General features: G+C 32.9%; 2 protein-coding genes across 7 annotated transcripts; both read left to right on the forward strand.

Annotated features, from left to right (window-relative positions):
• The first annotated feature begins 4,980 nt into the window (after positions 1–4,980).
• On the forward strand, positions 4,981–10,721 carry LOC115440835. 3 transcript variants are annotated; one of them, XM_030165325.2, is made up of 5 exons: positions 5,009–5,132; positions 5,927–5,971; positions 7,627–7,885; positions 8,847–8,989; positions 10,481–10,721. In XM_030165325.2, the coding sequence occupies exons 3-5, from the start codon at positions 7,647–7,649 to the stop codon at positions 10,534–10,536; spliced, it is 438 nt and encodes a 145-aa protein (XP_030021185.2). In that variant the 5' UTR covers positions 5,009–5,132; positions 5,927–5,971; positions 7,627–7,646; the 3' UTR covers positions 10,537–10,721. The 3 variants fall into 3 exon arrangements, with proteins under 3 accessions (XP_030021186.2, XP_030021184.2, XP_030021185.2); XM_030165326.2 differs by lacking the exon at positions 5,927–5,971 and having other exon boundaries at positions 4,981–5,132; positions 7,627–7,708; XM_030165324.2 differs by lacking the exon at positions 5,927–5,971 and having other exon boundaries at positions 4,982–5,132.
• Positions 10,722–14,420: 3,699 nt separating this feature from the next.
• On the forward strand, positions 14,421–21,714 carry LOC115440834 (serine protease inhibitor dipetalogastin). 4 transcript variants are annotated; one of them, XM_037440390.1, is made up of 8 exons: positions 16,813–16,946; positions 18,183–18,378; positions 18,864–18,962; positions 19,080–19,465; positions 19,687–19,866; positions 20,294–20,503; positions 20,893–21,126; positions 21,348–21,714. In XM_037440390.1, the coding sequence occupies exons 1-8, from the start codon at positions 16,922–16,924 to the stop codon at positions 21,596–21,598; spliced, it is 1,581 nt and encodes a 526-aa protein (XP_037296287.1). In that variant the 5' UTR covers positions 16,813–16,921; the 3' UTR covers positions 21,599–21,714. The 4 variants fall into 4 exon arrangements, with proteins under 4 accessions (XP_037296289.1, XP_037296287.1, XP_037296288.1 ...); XM_037440391.1 differs by having other exon boundaries at positions 18,864–18,955; positions 19,112–19,465; XM_037440392.1 differs by lacking the exon at positions 16,813–16,946 and adding an exon at positions 14,421–14,439 and having other exon boundaries at positions 18,864–19,465.
• The last annotated feature ends 332 nt before the right edge of the window (positions 21,715–22,046 follow it).

A 22,046-nucleotide genomic window follows, 5' to 3' on the forward strand; every position in this document is an offset into this window, starting at 1 on the left:
AGAAATTAGAGGTAACTCGTTTATGTATAATTAGGTATGGCTAGTCAATGAATATATTGACAAACTATGGCGCAGTAAAGTAAAGTTAAAATATTTATAAAATTACAAGAATGGTAAGTAATGAGATAAGTAAGTAATATAGAACAATGGATAAGTGCGAATCTAACTAGTGGTCCAAATGTTCCTTGTACAGAACAATTTGTTATTACATCCGTTATAATAAGACAAATTGATTCTTTTCAAGAAACACATCGTAAGCGACATTTTTTACTTTTTTATAAAACAGTTTTTGGTTATTAATTCTAAAATATATGTGATAATGATTTATTTTTCATTAAATACTGCAAATATATATAATAAATATTTTAAATTTAATAAGTAACAAAGCAACTCTCGTCAAAAATTCGAAATGTCAGTTATGATGTTCTTGCTTAAGAGGGTCAATATTTTATGAAAATATTAACCGGCCTTTGAAATCTGGAAATGTACGGGCCCGGTGTTTTTAAATAAAACACTTCCATGGGTACCCGCTGGTTACGAAACTTTAAAAAATGCCCTCGCATTCTTAAGCAGTCAAGACAAATGATTATAAGTGTCCTTTTGCCTTTATAATGTTGCTATGTTAATAATAAAATGTAAGTGGATAATAACGCAACTTACTGATTTTTATTTATTTACTAGCTTTTGCTTACGGCTTCGCCCGCGCGAATGAGTTTTCCGGGATAAAAATCCCGTTACATGTTTTCCCGGGATAAAAAGTAGCCAATAAACTTCCCAGGAGGGTCTTACCAAATTTCATAAAACTCACTTCAGTAGATTTTGAGAAAATCGATAGCATACAGACAGGCCGAAATGGAGATTTTGTTTTATCATATGTATAGATGAGCAGGTTTAAACATAACTTGTATAGACAAACGGCTTAAATTGAAGACTATATATGGATCTACTTGAGATAAACTGGTCTCTGTTATTGAGGGTCTAGCCGATAGATCATCGACATGTTCTTGAGAGACTGGTTATGTTAATTTGTTTATATTTTAAAATTTATTTAAATTGCTATATTCTGGAAAATCTGATATCAAAATAAGTAAAAAACAAAATGCGCCGTCTTGAAATAGTTGACTTTGTTTTGTATTCCAATTTGTGAATGTTTCTCAGAACATTTCGTGATGAGAATGATGTTTAATTCAAAGAGGATAATATCTATTGTAGAGATACAAGTGTCTTGGTAAATTATGTGGTCTGCATAAAAATACATTCATTTTTTTACATTTATTTTCGTGATCGGAGTGCTTATCATGATTTTAGCTGTGTGTCTAGTCAAACCCGATATTTCTTTAGTACCTTAACACAACTTAACTAGTCATTAATATGCTTGTATAATACAGTATAATATAGCGGCGATAGCCTAGTTGGGTGTGGAACAGACTGCCAAGACGAACGTCCGCAGGTTCAAATCCCAAGGGCACATACCTGTGACTTTTCTAAAATCATGTGTGTATTCTTTGTGAATTTATCTTTCGCTTTACGGGTGAAGGAAAACATCGTGAGGAAACCTGCACATCTGAGAAGTTCTCTATAGGAATTTCGAAGGTGTGTGAAGTCTACCAATCCGCACTAGGCCAGCGTGGTGGACTAAGGCCTAATCCCTCTCAGTAGTAGAGGAGGCCCGTGCTCAGCAGTGAGCAAGTATATAATACAGGACTGATATTATTATTATTTTTTTTTTGTATCATGACTAAATCTCGGCTTATAGACCGGGTTGCATGGTGCGGACGGGCCAAAGCCAAGTCTGCAGCAACATAAAGGAAAATATTGTTTATAGTGGGAAAGGTAAAAGAAACTTAATCGTGGTCCATCTGCAGAAATTTTCTCACTATGCGACAAGTGTTGAGAATGACTGCTTTTTGAAGGGTTATGTATATGAATTTTGGCAGATGGAGTGTCTGTAGAGAGTTGTGGAGCTGTGTAGGAATCACGCCCGTGGTGGACAAAACTATTGGTACTATGACTGCTTTTTGAAGACGCCACATTCGTATAACTTCGTCTTTAAGTTCAATGTATTTGGAAAGTTTCTCAGCTATGGTGGATTGAATGTTGTGAGTGTTTGGTATTGCTATATCTATGATGTAAGCAGACTTCTGGATTTTATCAATTAATATAATATCTGGTCTATTGTAGTGTATCGTCCTGTCTGTGAGTATGGCTCGGTATTATTATAATACAGTCACTGTGGTAGTAGTCAAATCAGGTACATTTTCCTCCCGAGGCAATTCTTGTGCGCTTGGTCTCAACACGGAATGCATGCACAGGGGGACATTGGCCGCGGCTCTAGGCACACAGTTCAGTGTGTATACCTCTTTGTTGGAACTACACATTGAAGCCTATGAGGGTTCACGAACATTTCCTGGCCCTCTCCCCTCCGCCCATCCTTTAGGTTATACTAGGAGAAGGAAGTGAGCAATGTACAAGGCTAAGGCTTATTCATAAACAACTTGAAACAACTTAACAAACAAGGTTTATTAACAATTTAATCATACATTACACCCTTCCTAACTCTTTTCTTTTATTAAAATAAAACTATTTTACGAATTTTATCGCGATTTTTATGTAATAATATTCTCCTTATGTTTCGAAGACTTTTCCTTTCTTTCATCTTAGTCCAGTAGTGCATCCATTATTCTTTCAGTGTGAATTTTTCGACACTATTTTATATTAGGAAAACCAAGGACAGGTTTTCTGGCCCATACTACAAATTAAAAATAGTATAAAAATTTAATTAAAATAAAATAAAATAGCTTATATTAAAATTTTAATATAGCTCAAAGCAAGTGTATAAGGAAAATTTAAACTATAAATAAACATTAATTAATAATAAAGAATCGCTTGTGTTCACTGGTCATTCATCCCTTACGAGGAAATATAAGAGGGAATGTCCTCACTTCGTGGTAGGGCGACTAACATAATAATTTCTTTACAAATATTATAAAAAGGAAAAGTTTGTGTGTTTGTTCGTTTGTGGGATCTCTAGAAATTTTAAATCAATTTTAAATATTCTAATAGGAAGCTACATTAATTTTGAGTGCCATATGCTATTTATTATCCCGAGAAAATATTTATCCCAAAAAACTATTTCACGCGGGCGGAGCAGCGGGCAAAATGTACTCAATAAGGAGAAAGCGTTGTTACTAAGACAACAGTATGATCATTATATCGATAATTTATTGATATTTGTCAGTAATTAATTAAAAACATGTTGGCATTTTATTCCGAAATTATGATTAATTTTATGTTTCTTTACACATACCTATTATAAAGTTTTGCTACAGTTTTTATTGAGATAACCATAAACGAAAAATTCTTAGTTAATTTTATTGCCTAAACAACAAATTTCATTCGTAATTTTATTTAGTATTTGTCGTTTGCCATAGGCACTTTATAAAATTATTTTTTTTGTAAAATTATATGATTCTTTCTTGCGAGACAGGGTGAAATTTAATTTACTATTTTTTCGAAACACACGTTGTCATAAAATTACATAGAACAATTCTGTAGCATTTATAGTCAGACTTTTTATGGTATGAAATTTACTTTATGCCTAATTTTTTTTATCATTTTCTTATTTTTTGGATTGTGGTTTTATTGTATATAATGGACTGAATACTTGTTCGTATCGGGAAACAGTGAATTAACTTCCATCCTCTAATAATGATTTCTTATGCTTACGCGAATGTTCGACATGGAAATAAAAATATTTTTCGGATTTTATCGCGGCTTTTTATAAAATGATTTTCTTCCGATATTTCGAAGGAGTTGCAACCTTCATGTACATTAGGCGGAACCTATTTTCTAATATTAAATTTCAACTACAAAAGTCCTTAAAGCATTTTAGAGATCCAAAGTATCATCTGTACGAAGCCAGCGCTATCAATTAAAAGAATGTAATAAAAAAAACTCATGGGAGCAAATTACCGGGATAAAAGTAGCCTATGTGTTAAACGAAGACATGGTCTAGCTATGTGCCAAATTTCATCCAAATCTGTTCTGCTGTTCTACGTTTACTTCTAACAAACATCTAAACATGTTCACGAACTTTCGCATTTATAGTAATTAATTAGATTATATTATGTACAGTTATTTAAAAAATGAGTCAACTATTATACATTATAACTATTTTTGTACACATTCTTTATGTTTGTCAAACGGATATTTTATAACAGCTACTTTCCCTGCAATCTTATTCATCGTCGGTGACTTATGACTGGTCAGTCATCTCAGGTGATCTGGTATTTCCATTTGTGCCGCTCACTGTTGACTTACATTGACGTCATTGTTAACCTAAGTTTTTTAATACATTTGAACAAGAAACGGCAAGGTTTGGTGACGTTATAAGACGTATATCGAATGATTTACACTGAAGAGTTTATTTGTTTGAACGTGATAATTTCAAGAACTGCTAAATTGACGTTACTCCTTAGTGCAATACGCTACTTTTTACCCGGGAAAATATTTGTCCTATATTAACATAATATAATATATCCCTAAAATTTATCCAGAGTGATTGGTATACCGAGAAAGGACTCTTACGCGAGCGGCGTTGTGAACAATACCTATTCAAATATAATAATTGAATGACTTTATAGAAAATGTATGAGCCACACATCATATTAAATTTATAAATATATCTATTTAAGTTTTTAAACGTTAAATTTTGTTATCAAATATTAAAACACCATTTTGATTACCACATACATGCGACAGATTCAACGAAAGTGCTTTTTGAATTTCTTTTATTCGGGAAAGGTACTTGCAAGTAATTCCACTGTACCCAATTATAAATGGAGTGGCTGAAAAAGAGAGAACTGTTTAAATGTTTAGTGTATAAATACCTACAAATAAATGAACAGGAAAATGCGGTGAATACATATTTCGCTTTAAGAAAATGATTTATCCAAGCGTATCAGGGGAACATTCGGACACGCGGTGTTTATAAACAAACCCGGCATCGGACAGTCGCCAGTGACGAGTCGACTCTCAGACCGATACACGTCTTCACACAATTTGTGACATAGTGCATTATATTTATTTACATTCTATAACCATGCAGAAACTATGCGTGTTTTTCGTTCTGGGTAAGTTTTTTGTTTATTTTTGCATTCAATTGAATATGATATATATTATTTCTGGATTATGTTTTTTTTTTTAAATTTCCTATACTGCCTAATGAGTAGGTAATTCACCTTATTTCAAATCATGTTCACCATGCATAAACGCTTATAATAAAAAACAATGTCGGGCTTCGGCCGAAAAGGAGAGGGATTTGGGAATAACGAGAGGTAGTAGAGCGTCTAAATCTATGTTAAAATGTAACCAATAATTCTATATAGCCAAAAGTTACTGTAAGAAAAATTTTTTAGGCATAGTATTATATCTTTTCAAATTTTAAATATATAATTTTATCAATCTGTAGAATTATAAGGATGCAAATAGATTGTAAAAGTGTACATGTATAGCTAATCAGAAGGTGAATGACAAGTTTAAGATTTTTAAACCTGTTCCAAAAGTGCAAATCAGTTCCTCATATATTTTATTGACATTATATATTTAGCATATTATTGTGTTTTGCTCACATGAGCCGGTGAATAAACATAATAAAACGTTATCCAAGATAGACGTATTATCAAATTGCTATATAAAGACCAATTTATAAAATCTATAAGGAAATATTTATTTATTACAGTATTGCATTCATGATTATTCTCTAGGAATATTTTGACTGTTAGTTAATATTATTACAGGTTTAGATATTATAATATGTGTAGTAAGATAGGTTGGTCAATTAAAAAATACCGTCTTTATAAAATAAGGTATAAGCCGCCCCGCCTACTTACTTGCTTTTTTCCATGTCGTCTCCGAATTTGGGCAGAGTCGAAATAAACCAACCCTGACCTGAAAGATCTCATCCACCCATGTAGGTGATGGCCCTCGATAAACGCTTTTGCTTTTGGTGTTACAAAACATATTTTTAATTTCTTTATCAATGTTAAACATATTTGATTGTTTTATGTATTAATTCACGATAAACCTATCAACCAGCTACGAGTGTTAACTTGTGCATGTATATTTTTTTATTTATCTTAATTACGCAGATGTTTTTTTAACTGCGACACGAATTTGAATTGTTAAATTTGCGTACATTTAAGGTTTCATTTAAAATATTTATTTACCGAATAAGTTCCCTTTTGGATGTTTTTTAGTTTAGTTTTAGTTTTAGTTCTAAAAAATACGCTATTCGAAGTAATTTCGTACATGCAATAATTATACACTTAATTATACTTATTATATTGTTTTTATGGTTCCGGCTGCCATGACGTTATTTTTTCTACGTTTATGTGTCACAAAAAACAATTTGTAAAATAATTGTGAAACTAGAAGAATAATTAATGAATTATGACGGTCTATATCATTTTTGTTTATAATTGTTAATAACACAAATGGATAACTACAATGTCATAGGCAGAATTTTTTAAAATTTAATAACACATAGTCTTAACACAAATATATTGAACTTAAATATAGCCGAAAGTTAGAATTAGACATCGGAATCTCTCCTAACACCTTACTAATAAACTTTACATATCCGAATTTAAGCTAATTATTACCTTATGATTTTTCCTTAGTAAACAATGTTAAACAAAGCGAAAAATACAGAATAAGTTATTAACTATGTAAAATAGTAAGGCCCCATTATATTTTGACCCTAAATTTATATATGACTTCATGCTTGAAGATGCTCATGACTCACGCTAAATTATGATCCATTAAGATTTGTAATCTAAATAGCATTCTCACTTCACTATACACGGGGAATACCATTTAACTGTCACGTCACTTAGCACACATAAACTGGTATTTCTGTAGACATTTTATAGTCATTAACATTGAGCTTGTGTGTCCTGTTCTCAAGGTGTTCTGGAAAGAAAACATGTTTTCTGGGTAATTCGTTAATAACCACGGTTCCTCTGTTTTAAATGTTTTATCGTGAACTCGTTTTAGAATACAGTGAACGTCAATTTTTGGCCGATCTGATGGTATACATGACCTTTAGAAATCCTGTCACTCTTTTGTACCTATAAACAATAACTTCGATCCCGCTCTAATTTTATGGCAACCATAAGGATTTGCGAGGACTGTGCAAGTTTACGTTTTTTTGTACATGAATTAGATTACATTACTCAACCCAGGAGTCATATAACATGATTTTATTATTCTGCAGCACATGGTTATCTGGTGTCAGGATTTGGAAACTATTGAAGACAGTTTTATAATCCAGACATTTTTTATTGCCTTAGTAGACAAATGAGCAAGCGGTCAGCCTGATGGTAAGCAGCATTCGTCGCCCATGGACTAAAGCAATGCCACAGGCATAGCCTACTGGAAACCAAGAAATAACATAAATTCTAGATGATATACACATTAGTGTCAATGGTTCCAGCGCTGTAACTAGATGACACGAAGACGTTTATAACTTATTGCATAAACATCATTATTTCTGTTCAAATCTAGAAAATTATACTTATGTTTTCAATATGATAGATAATGATCATTATATTTTTTCTGTTGCAGCTCTCATTGCCAGTGAAGCCATGTGCATGAGCTTCAGACAAAAAAGACAAGCTCCTCAAGAACAAGGCACGCTTGTAGACAGGTACGGGTGGGACAGACCAAACGGAATTTGGATCTTCCCCAATTTCCCCTTCCCTAACCCTAACGGGCAATTACCTGACCAAGTGCAATTTCCTGACGATGACGATGGTCAGCTGCCTGGTCAGGGCCAATTGCCCGGTCAGGGGCAACAGACAACGCCTCCAGCGACTAACAATGGGTAAGATAAGGAAAGCAAAGCTTATTGCTTCTATCATAATATTATGTACCAGTCCTGTTATCCTCTGATTATAATCAATTGTGAAAATATGCAACCTGTAACTTTGATACACATATATATTAAATAATTAGTTTATTTCCATCTTATTTCCTTTGCTCATATAAGTACCTTACGCATGCATACACACCTTAATACATAAAAATAATGCTTTTGAGACTGATAAACATATCAGGTCAATACAACCATCAATACATAAAAATACAAGTTTCATTATCTTGAGACTTACAATTCATCGACACGCAAACTCGATATAAATATTTAGTATTGCACCCGATTGAACCTGCTCCTCTCTTTAAGCTGCTTACGAGACAAAGCGCCGAGCCTAAGTTATCATAAAAAAAATCTCGGAGTCGGCAGCAACGACGGCTTTATAATAAATAGAAGAGTTTAATTTGTTTTTCCGACATTTACTTATATCTGAATGCTCGCTCGCATGACGCTTTTAACATAATCTTCGTCATTGGAAGTTCGTAGATAAGCTATGTTGAGCGACATATCTGTATATTGGCGCCATCTACTCTAGATACGAATTCACAAAATTATGTAATAAATACCTTGCGGTACAGATAGATGTCGCCAGTTGTACTTTATATGAAGTTTCATCTTCCTTAGGAGTGACACCTAAAGAAGGCCCTATTCCGTCTACGGGGGTATTTCCAGCTTTTTGCAATTACTGGTATTGTAATCGAAGGATAGCTTTGACGGCCGTATAGGTAAGAGGATTTTTTGTCTATCTTACCTATACGGCTATCGAAGCTGTATTTCGAATAGAATGCCGGTAATTGCAAAAATAAGAATAGTCCTTATAGACGGAATAGGGCCCCCTGACTTTGTCAACATTCAAAATTCGGTGTTAATTTGATTGAGAGTGAAGACTAATAAATTCACTTTTAATTTTCAGTGGTTCTACAACTGTGTCTCCTTCGTATCAGGATTGTCTCCGCGGCTGCCCCGTGACTCCCGAATACAACCCAGTCTGTGGCACTGACAGAGTCACCTACACCAACCCCGGCAGGCTGATGTGTGCCCAAGCTTGTGGTTCAAGTAAGTTATGTTCTAATTATTATCTCTAAAATCTATATAATAATTTTGTTTGACGTAATTTGACATTGATTGCCTATTTTTATTAATCTTTCGAAATAAAGCCTCTGTTTTAAATCTCTCTTAATTTTAAGACCAGTAATATCGAAAATTAAATTGATGCGGCTTTGTACAATTTACTTTGTAGCAATTTTAACAAATTATTTCCTTTTTATCATGTTTAGAATTTCAAATAATTAATAAGATATAGAATAAGTAAGTGATTAGAAATCGTAAGGCCGTCCTAAAGATTTTGCCGACATATGAATATTTCATAAATAGATCATGATGTTGATACTTTAATATAATTACTTGCTTTATAATAACTATGTCACACTTCCCGTCACTTCAATGAGTAGCATTATCGACTGAACTTTACTTTTATGCCATATTTTTTGTTCTGACAGGTCTTGTTGCGCCTTAGGTCACATGAGACATAACCTTGTGTTGATTAAAGCTTAATTTCTTGGGTATAATTTATTATCCAACTGTGCAAAATATCATGCAGATAAATGCGAATATTAGGACCTTAATATAAACATGTATTTTTTTTGTCTTTCTTTTGTAGGTATGTTCTCATATAAGGATAATTTAGCTATTAGCATGTCTCATCATCATTCCCAAGATTTATAAAATTTGTTTATGACACAGCCTGAAGTTTGCTGTATTTCTTCGCAAACATTTATAAATAAAACTATATGCCACTCTTTATTTACAGTATCCATTTTTGTCACGTAACAGTAATCATTATAGAAAAATATGCTTTCTATAACAGATTAGGCTTGAATTAAGTCATACTTCCATTTTCTCAAGTTATGAATATCCAAAATTATAATAAAGCCAAATCGAGTTTCAAATCATTCGTTCTTCTTTCGATTTAATATATTCAGCATCTGTAGCCCATTAGTGACATTTAATTATTAGATTTTGAAATGCATAGATAAACTAATATTCATAGAATCATAAACAAAATATTCCTATATTGTAATGAGGAAAATATTCAAGGAAACTAATATAAACAATAATGTTATATTATGGTATGTTAATGAATAGATACTTCCCGGCCTTCTTGTATTTTGAAGGACATTACAACATAAATAATATAAATTATAATGTTAACGTTCATAATAGCAATATATGCAGTAATACGCGGATAAATCAACTTTAAATAACAAATCTAATATCTTAAATGCCAAATTACTAATGCATTTTTTTAATTGACGCGATAAGTCGTGGCTACATCAGCGCTTTGTCTCCATTAATGCGATAATTAATATAACATTAGATGATAGTGTAGCTCCGGAAAAAGATTGTGGGTTGTCCATTTAATACTTTACTTGTGTAGTGATGTTCGAATGTGGATTTTCCGATTCTCGTTTCAAGATAATTCAGTCACAAAACAATTGATTTTGTTAATAATGTATTAATATCAAAATATGTTTCTGTTTTTTACAGATGTAAGTCTCCTCAGAGCGGCGCCTTGCCCTCCTGCTTCCGATGCGTCCAGTTAAAAAAATATATTATTAACTATAAAAGTACATATAGTTCGCGAAGACTATTTCCCATTGTGATTTTGTTAAAAAAAATCTATTCGTCTTTTTTATTAAAAATAGCTTAATGTGGCTGTGAAAAAAGTTTTGGCTTAAAGCCTTATATTGGAACGAAAAAAATTATAATAAAACAGAAATAGAAAATGCCGGTTGTTTTATTCAACAATTAAAGTTCTATCTTTCACAAAAATATATAAGTTAAACAAATATTTTTCACCTGTCCATTGTGTTCTCCAATGTGACGGCCCATCGCGCAACATACAAGCATATTGCTGAAGGGATTTGATGTGGCAATCTTGGAAAGGTGTTTCCCGACCTGACAGCCGAATTAGTGAGATTTGTTGCACATTATATGTACGCTTCTAGACCACGACAATTAAAAGTACTAATGAGAATAATTATAATCAATATTTCATATAAAAATGGAGATTATAATTTAGACTAAATTGTTAGTATTTTGGGTATTACTAAATACCATTATAATATTTACCTAGAGAATCTACAAGGATGTAGCTATGAAAATAGTATTAATAGTTTGTAAAAAAAATATTTAATTATATTAGTGAGCATTATTTAAAATAATACACGTAGTTAGGCTTTTATATCCAAAGGGTAGACAGAGGTGCAACAAGTGTATCGATTTTTCGCCGTGTATATTCCTTTCCACACACTTTCACATCACGGAAAGGAATCCGTGATGTGAAAGGGGGTGACACTATCGTAATATATGGGTCACAAATTCCAGACTCCAGATTGATACTAAACCAAAAAATCCAATGTCAGTTTATCCGATCAATGTTTTCAACCCGAAGCCTTCTAGCGGTAGTGTTATCGAGCACGCCACCGAGGCAGTCGGTGATTGCTACAATCCAAGAAATAATCAAATTTAATGTATGGTTTAATACAAAATTATGAAATCTTGATTTTATAAGGGAATGAAAAGCTATAGGGTACCCAAGTGGACCTAGAATTAAAATTTAACATAAAGCAATATCTTACAGCACATGTAAAGGAAAAATATCTGAGAACCGTAAATATGTACTTTAATTACAAACTTATTGTTTGCGGTTGGTGTCACAACGGAGTCTAGGGATCGACCGGCAAAATAAAGTTTGCCAAGTTTGAACTCAAGTATATGTAAAAGTAAATACTTAGGATACTTAACCTACCAGTTTGTCCGGGACCTCCCATGTGCGAGTCCAACTGGCACTTGTCCAGTTTTTTACAATCGAGCACTAAATGTATTATAGTGTAATTAGAATTTTGGATATCAACGGATAAGGCAGCAAAAAAGTTCTTTCTCTGACATTTACTCAACAATATACTTAATACTATTTTATTAACACTCACAATGAAAATGAGCAATAGGCATGCATACGTTGCACGTTTTAAAGGAAACGTATAGAGATAAAGAAGGAGAAAGGGGTGTTTGGGAAATTAGGGCCCTTTTTTAATAAAAATAATAGTTCATATGTTTTATGGTTTCCAGTAATCTAAGACTCAGTGAACCATTGCACTTGCAATAAATATGGCGGAGAATGCAGACAGCGTCAATATTTCGTTTTTTTTAATCTATGTACAATTAATAGTTGCTACAACATAATTTCTAAACTAATAAAAAAATTGAATCACCTATATACCTAATCAATGATTTGTTTCCTCTTAAGGTATGGAATTATCTTCTGGGGTAATTAAACAGATAAAAATGATGTATTTGTCTCCCAAAAGAAATGTATACGTGCAATGTGTAACTTACCTCCTAGGGAAAGCTGTGAACTTTACTTTAAACCTCCGTAATAACTCACATTTGCGTCCTTATATATTTATGAGATAATTGTGTTTATTAAAAATCATGGTCATTTGCTTGAAATGAGACTACCAACTGATACAAGGTTACCAACAAGGGAACCTAATACCCTATCTATAGAAACGAGCAACACAGCGCTTCTGCAGAAGAGTATCTATCGAATGGGGCCAGCAATCTATAATTAACTTAGTCCAACTATTAAAGACGTAAGAAAGATTAATTTGTTTACAAGTAACTTAAGAATTTCCTCATTAATAAATGCTTTTACTCAATTGATTTCTTAAAATTATAATAAATTTAATCTTGTCACTGTAATATAATAAATTTACAATAATAATATGATTATATAATAGCTGATATAATGTAACACTACCGCCTTTACATTTAATATTATTTACGGCCAAAAATAAAAAAAAAACAAAAATTTGCACGCCCAGTAAGGGTAGAATATGGCGAGACTTTCCATTATAAAAAATAAAATAAAAATGCTTTATTCATCACGTAGGCGAACATAGTTGCACTTATGATAAGTCAAGGTACATGAGAATATTTAATTATTACTTAATTAAATTTGCTTATAAAAACAAAGACAATTTATATTGAAAATAAAATAAATGAAAAATATACTTAGTAAACAAAGAAGCCAGGTCGGGCTGGCAGGGAAGAAGCAAGAAAATGATGTATATATGTATTTTTAAATTACATAAAACCAGTAACATGCATGTAAACTGTAAATAAATGATTTGAATTTGGATTGGAATAAACCCAATAAGGCTGAGGAAAACAGACGCAAGTGAAACATGCACTAGCTAAAAACCCCACGACCAACGAAACACATTATGATAAGCTAAAGTTATTGATAGGTTCGTCACTCGATGGCCAGCTATCAATGTTATTAATGCTTTTTAAATATACACTTAATTTAGTTTATCAACTTGAGTTTTTTTCTTACAAATTACGAATGTTCAATTTATACTGTTTGCAATCAACTTTTTCTCGTAAAATCGTAATATAATAGAAAAAAAAACCTTTTTTATTGATTTGAAATATGACGCGTCGGTCATGTAACATTTTATGCTCTGACATATTTTAATAAATAAAACAAGTTACTACGACTATCGAATTAAAATATGACGTCACTTGTGGCTGAATGATGGCCTCCCTCGTTCCGGTTTATTTTGCAAAATAAAATATTTGCAATTTACATTAATGCAAAAAAACTACTGTAGGTATTATTCTTATACTTATTATGTTATATGTTTCATATTTTTTCTTTTTCTATTACCTTGCTATGAATATTAAAAAAATGGGTATTCCTATTGTTAATTTAATCGAACACAATCACGCCTTTATCTCCAAAGGGGTACACAGAGTGCTGCTAGTTTATCCACTTTTCTCCTAGTGTGTTCAGTCACATTATGTAATTGCGGGCGAGCCTATCAACATAGTGGACACAAACGCAAAAGGTGATTTGATATTGAGTGAACATTAAGTTGATACCGAGTAAAAATCACTCCAAACACTTTCCTGACCTGGGATTTGAATCTAGAACCTTAGAGCGGTGTCATACTGGGCACAAAATACAACTACGCCACCGTGACAAGCAAAAATGTATAATCTTGATAAAATAAGGTGTGTTTATTTTAAATAAAACCTGTCAACGAGAATCCTGTCCCCAGCGGAGCGTCTTCAATACTTGTTAAAAACTGGTATAGAACTAGATATCTTTGTACTTGAATCATTACGTAAAGTCAATGATCTAGTTGGCTGTTATTATCTGCCAATCTGCCTATTAATTGTTATTAATGAAAGTACTGGAATTTGCTCGTGCCTTCGTTTATTTGAATTTTTTTCTTGGTTAATTGTTTACTACAATAAAAAACAGCTAATATTAATACAGTCTATGTGACAAATTGTATACAAATTAAAATATTCCGCGATTTATACGTTCGCTTTTCATAAATGTGATTTGCGAATTTATCGTTCGCTTTAACGGTGAAGGAAAACATCGTGAGGAAACCTGCTCATCTGAGAAGTTCTCTATAGGAATTTCGAAGGTGTGTGAAGTCTACTAATCCGCACTAGGCCAGCGTGGTGGACTAAGGCCTAATCCCTCTCAATAGTAGAGGAGGCCCGTGCTCAGCAGTGGGCAAGTATATAATACAGGGCTGATATTATTATATTATTATTTCATAAATACCCAAAATTCTTCACCAATTTTCGGTGGCGTAACTATACGGTAGCATGACAGGCAAAATACCACAGGCTTTAGGGCGCTCCAAAATTTACCAAATTCAAAAAGTTCTCCGGTAAAAATCTGTATAGGTATAGATTTTTATGTGGACTCCATTCGATTAATTTGCCACGGGCCCTTTGCAGTGTAGTTATGGCTCTGCGTTAACTGTTTTATTACAATCATCATGAAAGATAGTACATAATTGTAAATTTGTAAACTGGTTGTTATTTTTCCAAATTGTACGATTAACAGCACCGGAAACCTGGCTATTTTTAACAAATACTGTAATGCATGTCAACAGTACCCATTTCGGTCCCACGTTGTGGTAGGGTGTGATTCTCTTGTCCGTTTTAAATTCGGATCCCAACTCAGGGGTGTACAATATGTGATATCTTCCATATATAATATAGAAAATAAGACAGTCTGCTTATTTCCTTTTTAACCGACTTCAAAAAAAGAAGGAGGTGCTCAATTCGACTGTTGTTTTTTAGTTTGTTATATTAGAACTTTTTACTGGGTGAACTGATTTAGATGATCTTTTTTTATTACTTACACAAAAAAGCGAAAATAAAACCTTTTTAACAAAAAATTATACCGCCTTCATAAACCACTAAACACTTACAATTGCTAGTTAAGCTAGATAAATACATGAACAAATGTACGACAACTAGCAATTTTAATTAGTCACCGACACCAAATTTGTTAACCAGTATATAGGTAATGTTAAATTATTTTTTAGGTTTTAGTGGTTTTTGCAGGCGGTGTAATGTTTTGTTAAAAAGTTTTAAATTTTTTTCAATGCAGCCGGGTTTTTGCGTCGTTTCATGATGTAGGTATGTAGGTAAGTATTTTAATTAATAACGGTCATAATTTCTCGATATGATAACTGCTTTCCGAGTAATTGTATCTGAAGCATAATAATGTGGTAAATAATAATATGTACTCGTCTGATTTCACCTAATTTGTAGGTCACGCATAAAATAATATTTATACAGAGTGTAACATAAACGAAGACCAACTGAAACAGTTATAGATATATCTTTTTCTATATTCCTTCCCATCAACTTTTATTTTTCCTAACTCTACCCATTTTCTCTTTCCTGTCATGGCTGTCCGCATTGTCTTCTCTAAATCTAGTTGTAACTTAGTGCAGAATTAATAGAAGCAACATCGTTTCGCACCGATGTGTGATGTCAGACGAGACGTTGTCAATTTAAGTTGGCATCCTGATGCTCCTTATATAATAAACCCATATTAACATCAGCTCCAATGACATTTATATGTGACCGCTGAGTTTTGTTTACCTATCAGCGCTGATTCAGTTGAATACCGGCTCTTAAGTAGCAGCTTAAGCCTTGTTTATAAATAGTTTAATACATAATCAGTCTTATAAAGATTTCGCTAAGCTATGCCTAAGCATAGCTTAGCGAAATCTTAGCTTTTAATTGAACGGCCGTATCTTTTGCTTGCGTTGGCTTAGAAGTTCGTTTTTTTCACAGCTCCAACAGACAGTAGACTTGAGTATTTGTTATAAATTTCAGCTTAATATCTTCACGCGTTCCTGAGAAAAAGGGTCTTGACAGGCGGACTTACGGACAGACGGACGGACGAACGGACAACAAAGTGATCCTATAAGGGTTCCGTTTTTTCCTTTTGAGGTACGGAACCCTAAAAAAGACGCATTTAATTTTTGAAAGAAATGATTTGTAAATCTTTGTATAATAACTGCCCGTACCCGTGTGCTGCTAATGTAAGGAACAAATTCTCAAGGCAGTTTGCTCGGAGGAGAGCCGTTATAAAATCCCAAATGAATACATTGGTAAAATTTTTATTCCGGAAACTACATAAAGAAGTTTTTATTCCAGGAAAGTCACTTAACACGAGCGAAGTTGAGTCTAACTTAATATTTCTTGGGATAGAGCGCAACGAGTCCAAATCCCTGTAATTCTCCGTATGGATATTTTGTAATATAAGGTTAATTTATTTAGGGTGACTGTCTTAATTCGCGAGAAGTAGCGCACCATTTATGAGATAGGTAAAATACAACTTATTAAACACAAAATAGCATTTTGAATTATCTACGTATTTTCCGGAATATCGAGGCACTGTACATTTATCAGTTAAAAATGGAATTATAAATAATACGATAGTAATTGTCAAGTTAAGTTTATTACTATAATATTGTGATAACAACAAACGTACTTAACTATACGGTCACACGTTAAGTGCCAACAGTTCTGGTTAGAATCTGGGGTGAGTCGGGTTAGTGCTCGAAAATACAAGTGATATTGAGTTATTCGAAAATGCAGAATATTTACGTCGTAATCCGTAAGTATAAAAATATTTTAAGATTAATTAAACCGCCTTTCAAATCCTTTAAAAATTTAATGAATTTAATATATTTTATAATAAATTTAACCGTTAAAGGTAATTATTAAAACATTGCTTGAGAGTTTTCTTCTTTCCGATTCGTGTTTCATGTTGATATGCTTTACTTGGAGGCGATGCCTAAACAAAAAAAAAACTTAAAAAAATGAGTAACCTCCTCCTGTTGAAGTTGGTTAAAAATATAAGAAATTTAAAGTAGGTACTTAAATTGCATTACATTCGTGCAAATATGTTTTTTTTGATACCAATCGATCCTTTCGTTTAAGGATCAAAAGACTTTAAAATACAATTAGAGGTTTGATTACCTACCTTTAAGGGCAGAAACGGCAAAAATCTTTCATTCCACATTTGTAGAAAATGCGATAGAAAAGAAAAAAAATAAACAACGTTTTAATCTTGCTTATATTGCAAGTAATTATATTATGTAGTCCTCTTTGTTTCTAAAACTCTTTTTTACATTTTTAATCATATCTATAATAAAAACAATGCGCATAAATATATAAAAAAATAATCAGCTCCGATTGCGAAGCTCAAGACCCAAGCCACCGGTGGTTGATTTAAAAGTGAGGAATCTCCTCACAATGCGCGCTGTGCCCAGTAACACTGCCCTCTGCATCTGGCCTCCGACCCAACGGCCAATTGAGAGCTTCTGACAATGTTGGTCAAGGCTTTTTGGTATCAACCCATGCGTAGAAATGACAATCGGGATAATAATTGTAGTCTACATCTCACATATCACAGTAACCTCGTTTGCCAATTCTGACATTTTGTCTTTTTCGGTCTTAACAAGGTCACCGTTATGACATCAATAAGTATTGCCCGGCACGACAATCGGTCTATTATCACAATATCAGACTTATTGGTAACAATAGTCCTGTCTGTGATAATAGAACGATCGCAATACAAATTTTTCATATTATATTATTAGCCCTCCGACGAAAAAGCGGGATATTATGAATTATAAAGAATTGTATAACAAACTTAAAATAAATAGGTACCTACAATATTACAAATTCAATAAATTTACAGATAATTAAAATAGACTCAAGTACATAATATATTAAAGCCAAGTATATTAAGTACAGCGGTAAAACATAATGCATTTATATTTGCCGTATATCTTCAAGTCTTGTTAATCATAAATTCGTAGAAGTGTACTTTCGATTTTTTTTTCAGTTACATTTGCTGTATTAGGCAACACAGCAACCGCTACGTTTTGGCGTCGTCATGGACATGGTAATTGGGGGCATAGGCCCCCTTGGGGTCATCCACACCATGTAGGGTATGCCTACGGCCAGCACCCCTATTACCATCCTCACCCTCATAATTGGGGTTTTAACCAAGGTTATCCTAATTGGGGGTATCCTATAAAGTAATTTTGTTTATTTAACTAGTTAATATTTAAAATTATATCCTATTATTATTATTATATTGTGAAAGTCACAAATGTTTGTTATTAATGTAATATTATAAAGAGGATTTTGAAGATTTATTCATTTTTACGAAGCTATATTACTACTAAATACTATATATTACTTTTTATCCTGAGGAAATATTTATCGCGGATTTATTTTTCACGCGGGCGGAGCTGCGGGCAAAAGCTAATAAAGTAATAAACCGCTGAGTGCAGGGGTAACTTGTACGCAAACCAGCCTGGTTCAGCAATAGCACATATGTCCTACCAAACAGCATAATGCGAGAACAGGACTTATACTTTATATCAGAAAGTATTTATACTAGCGGAGCCGAAAGCAAAATGTAGTAACCAAATATATTTATAAATTTTAGTTGATAAAATATGCGGATGAAAATTTGTTTTCAGACAAAAGATGTATAAATTAATACTTTCTGTTTTAGTACGATTACGAGTCCTCCACCACATTTTCCAAGTTTACCAAATTTTCAAATCGGGACAAACTTCGTACCTGCCCAACCAACTGCCACAGTAGGAACAATTCAGCAAACGATAAACCCACCTGACACAATAGGAACAATTCAGCAAACGTTAAAACCAACTGACGGAATAGGATCAATTCAGCAAACGATAAACCCACCTAACACAATAGGAACAAATCAGCAAACGATAAACCCACCTAACACAATAGGAACAATTCAGCAAACGATAAACCCACCTAACACAATAGGAACAAATCAGCAAACGATAAACCCACCTAACACAATAGGAACAAATCAGCAAACGATAAACCCACCTAACACAATAGGAACAATTCAGCAAACGATAAAACCAACTCACGCAATAGGAACAACTCAGCAAACGTTACTACCAAGTGACACAACAAAACCAAACCATCCACCATCAAATTACACTTCGGTACATATTAACCCTCCAAGAATTACCCCAAGTGTCACGACACCAGTATATCAACCTGTATGTGGTACTAATTATGAGACTTACGAAAACATGGACCAGTTTCTCAGCGCTCAGAAATCCGGAAAGAGTAAGTATTTAATTTGAGTTTTATCTCTTTTTCAGCAATATATGACTCACACTCTTGTTTATATTTATATTTTTCGCATGGAATTAGTCGAATTAATATTATTTGATTTGTATATTATTTTATAATTTAATTATCCACATTAGCATTATAATTAAAAATGTTGTTAGACGACTTGTACTGTGATAAAATAATATATTTTTTGTTAATTGTTTCAATTGCAGATATTAGAATTTTCTTAAGAAGACCATGTCCATCACTGGGTGTGGGTGAAACGAAGTCTATTAAGGTTCAATGTATAGCGTCTTGCTATAAATCAGAAGACAACCAACCAATTTGTGGATCCGATGATATTACATACGATAACCCAGCGATGCTATTGTGTGTCCAAATGTGTGGATATGGTAAGTTAAAACACCTGTTTCACAAACAATATTTTGAGGGCGCACAGAGCACCCGAACGCATAGTGTCAATGGCAATTTCATAGTTTTTTTTGGATTTGTACAGCTTTGTTTTAAATCTGTCAGCTAACTGAAATTATGTTGTATCTCAGTATTGGCCAACAACAGCGCTTCTACGCATAAACATTGCGAAGGCTGTCATTCCAAAAGCTTCCAGTGCTTATTATCACAGAAATAAAATAAAGTAACATTTGTAAATACGGTTTTAAGTCTAAAATGTTTACTTCAATAATAATATTTTTATATTTCATATAAAATATGTAATACATATTAAATATCCTGTTATACAAGATATGTTACATTTTTAATACTCACCGTTATCGGAAAACCAAATTTTAAAATATTAATTATGTTCATTATAATTTACAGATGTGAAAGTAAAACATATATCACCATGTCGACAAGTAAACAACTATACCAATAACAATCCCTCGATCTCAAATGGTAATGATCAAACAGTAAATCCGCTATCGCCTGCCGTTCAGATCAGTATGAACACATTTATGGACATCATAGAACTCTGTATGACAATGAACGTTAGCTCTAATCAGATAGACTATGAACAGTATTGCGGCTACAGTGAGTATTAGAAATATTCAACTATATTATGTGTAAGAGCACACTGCTTTCAGTATGTATGCAACACAAATAAATCGATTCGAGCGAGATATCCACGTATATTTCTGCCCGGACCAAGGGTCTCCCCAGCACCACGATTGTTGGGGGTAACAAAAGTTCATTGCCATCATTCAGGACACACTATACCTACTCTATCTAAGGATCAACTTCTGAAAAATCGATAAATTGATAATTACGTGATTGGTTCGTGATTCTTCCTATTCCAATTTGTTTCAATTGAAATAAGATTCTTACATCTTTACTTTTAAATTTTTTCAATACCCTTAAGAGGGAAAATAATTTATACAAAATTAAGTGTTTAAAAATTACTTTTTTCTCATTATTTTCAGATATTGCAACGCTACAGAATTTGTTATGTACTCAAAATGATAATGTAAATCAAATGATAATCACTACTCCAACTCCACCTCCAACTCCAACTCCAACTACATTTTGGCAACCGGAATTAGTAGCTTGCGTGAAAGTGTGCCCTCATACTCCGGAATACAATCCTGTTTGTGGCACTAATGGTATCACATTTGAAAATCTTAGTATTTTACGATGCGTGCAGCTGTGTGGTGTCAGTAAGTAGTTTTTTTATACACGTTTTGTTAATCCAGTTTACAACAAGCCATCATAATTGTATAGTTTTTCGAGACTTATCCATCTAGACTTCATTTTGCTTAGTATCAGGTTCAGTGGAGATACTTTAGTAATATTAGCCATGTACATTACTGTCCCACGAATACAAAAAAAAATCACCACAATGATAAGTAACTACATACATGTCAACGATTGTTCGTAGGTGTTAACATTCATCGAGCTTCGGCATGCTCTCCGGCAGTAGATACACAACAAACAACTAATGACGAAAATGGAGAAGTTCAAAATGTGAATAATGAAAACAAACCCGTGCCAAACAACAACAGCAGTGAGACAATACCCTCTGAAGTCCCATTGGACAATTTCGGAGGAGTTACTAAAACCACTACAGAGGCAGATGAAACAATTGACATCGATCCTAGAATTCTTCAAATTGCGAATGATAAAACATAGTTCATAATCTTACCACATAATCAACGAAGCCAAAGCCTTAGCTTCAAAAGTATGCTACGGCTACCAAACTTTTTTAGTAATAAAAGAAAATTAAAAAAGCACGTTATCAAGATAAATTACTTTTTATTTTTATATGATTGTATACTTTAACCTTTAAAAAACTTATAAATATAATGTAATAATGCATTGTATATAATATTATGTATCTGTGACAATATAATATATAAGTAATGTTTAATATATAACTAGTGTTTTAATTCCTGGCTTTAAAATTCATTACAATAACGGTGGAATTTGTTGTTTGTCGCAAAAAAAACCAACGTAACAATATTAATGAACCTTTTTCTGAATTGTTTTAGAAATACATCATATATAATTTATGTATGTACTAATTCGCTGCAAATTACAATGAACTGTTTACACAACATTTTTCCCAATATTGTTTTTT

This window comes from Manduca sexta, chromosome 19, assembly GCF_014839805.1.
Source record: "Manduca sexta isolate Smith_Timp_Sample1 chromosome 19, JHU_Msex_v1.0, whole genome shotgun sequence".
NCBI classification, from domain to species: Eukaryota; Metazoa; Arthropoda; class Insecta; order Lepidoptera; family Sphingidae; genus Manduca; species Manduca sexta.

What these genes read in the sequence shown, in the direction of transcription:
- LOC115440835 (XM_030165324.2), top strand. Translation starts at nt 5,102, where the DNA reads ATGCAGAAACTATGCGTGTTTTTCGTTCTGG. An exon ending in CCTCCAGCGACTAACAATGG is followed by an intron (nt 7,886 to 8,846) that starts GTAAGATAAGGA and finishes TTTAATTTTCAG; the next exon opens with TGGTTCTACAACTGTGTCTC. An exon ending in TGCCCAAGCTTGTGGTTCAA is followed by an intron (nt 8,990 to 10,480) that starts GTAAGTTATGTT and finishes TGTTTTTTACAG; the next exon opens with ATGTAAGTCTCCTCAGAGCG.
- LOC115440834 (XM_037440389.1), top strand. Translation starts at nt 16,922, where the DNA reads ATGCAGAATATTTACGTCGTAATCC. An exon ending in GAATATTTACGTCGTAATCC is followed by an intron (nt 16,947 to 18,182) that starts GTAAGTATAAAA and finishes TTTTTTTTTCAG; the next exon opens with TTACATTTGCTGTATTAGGC. An exon ending in AATTGGGGGTATCCTATAAA is followed by an intron (nt 18,379 to 18,863) that starts GTAATTTTGTTT and finishes TTTCTGTTTTAG; the next exon opens with TACGATTACGAGTCCTCCAC.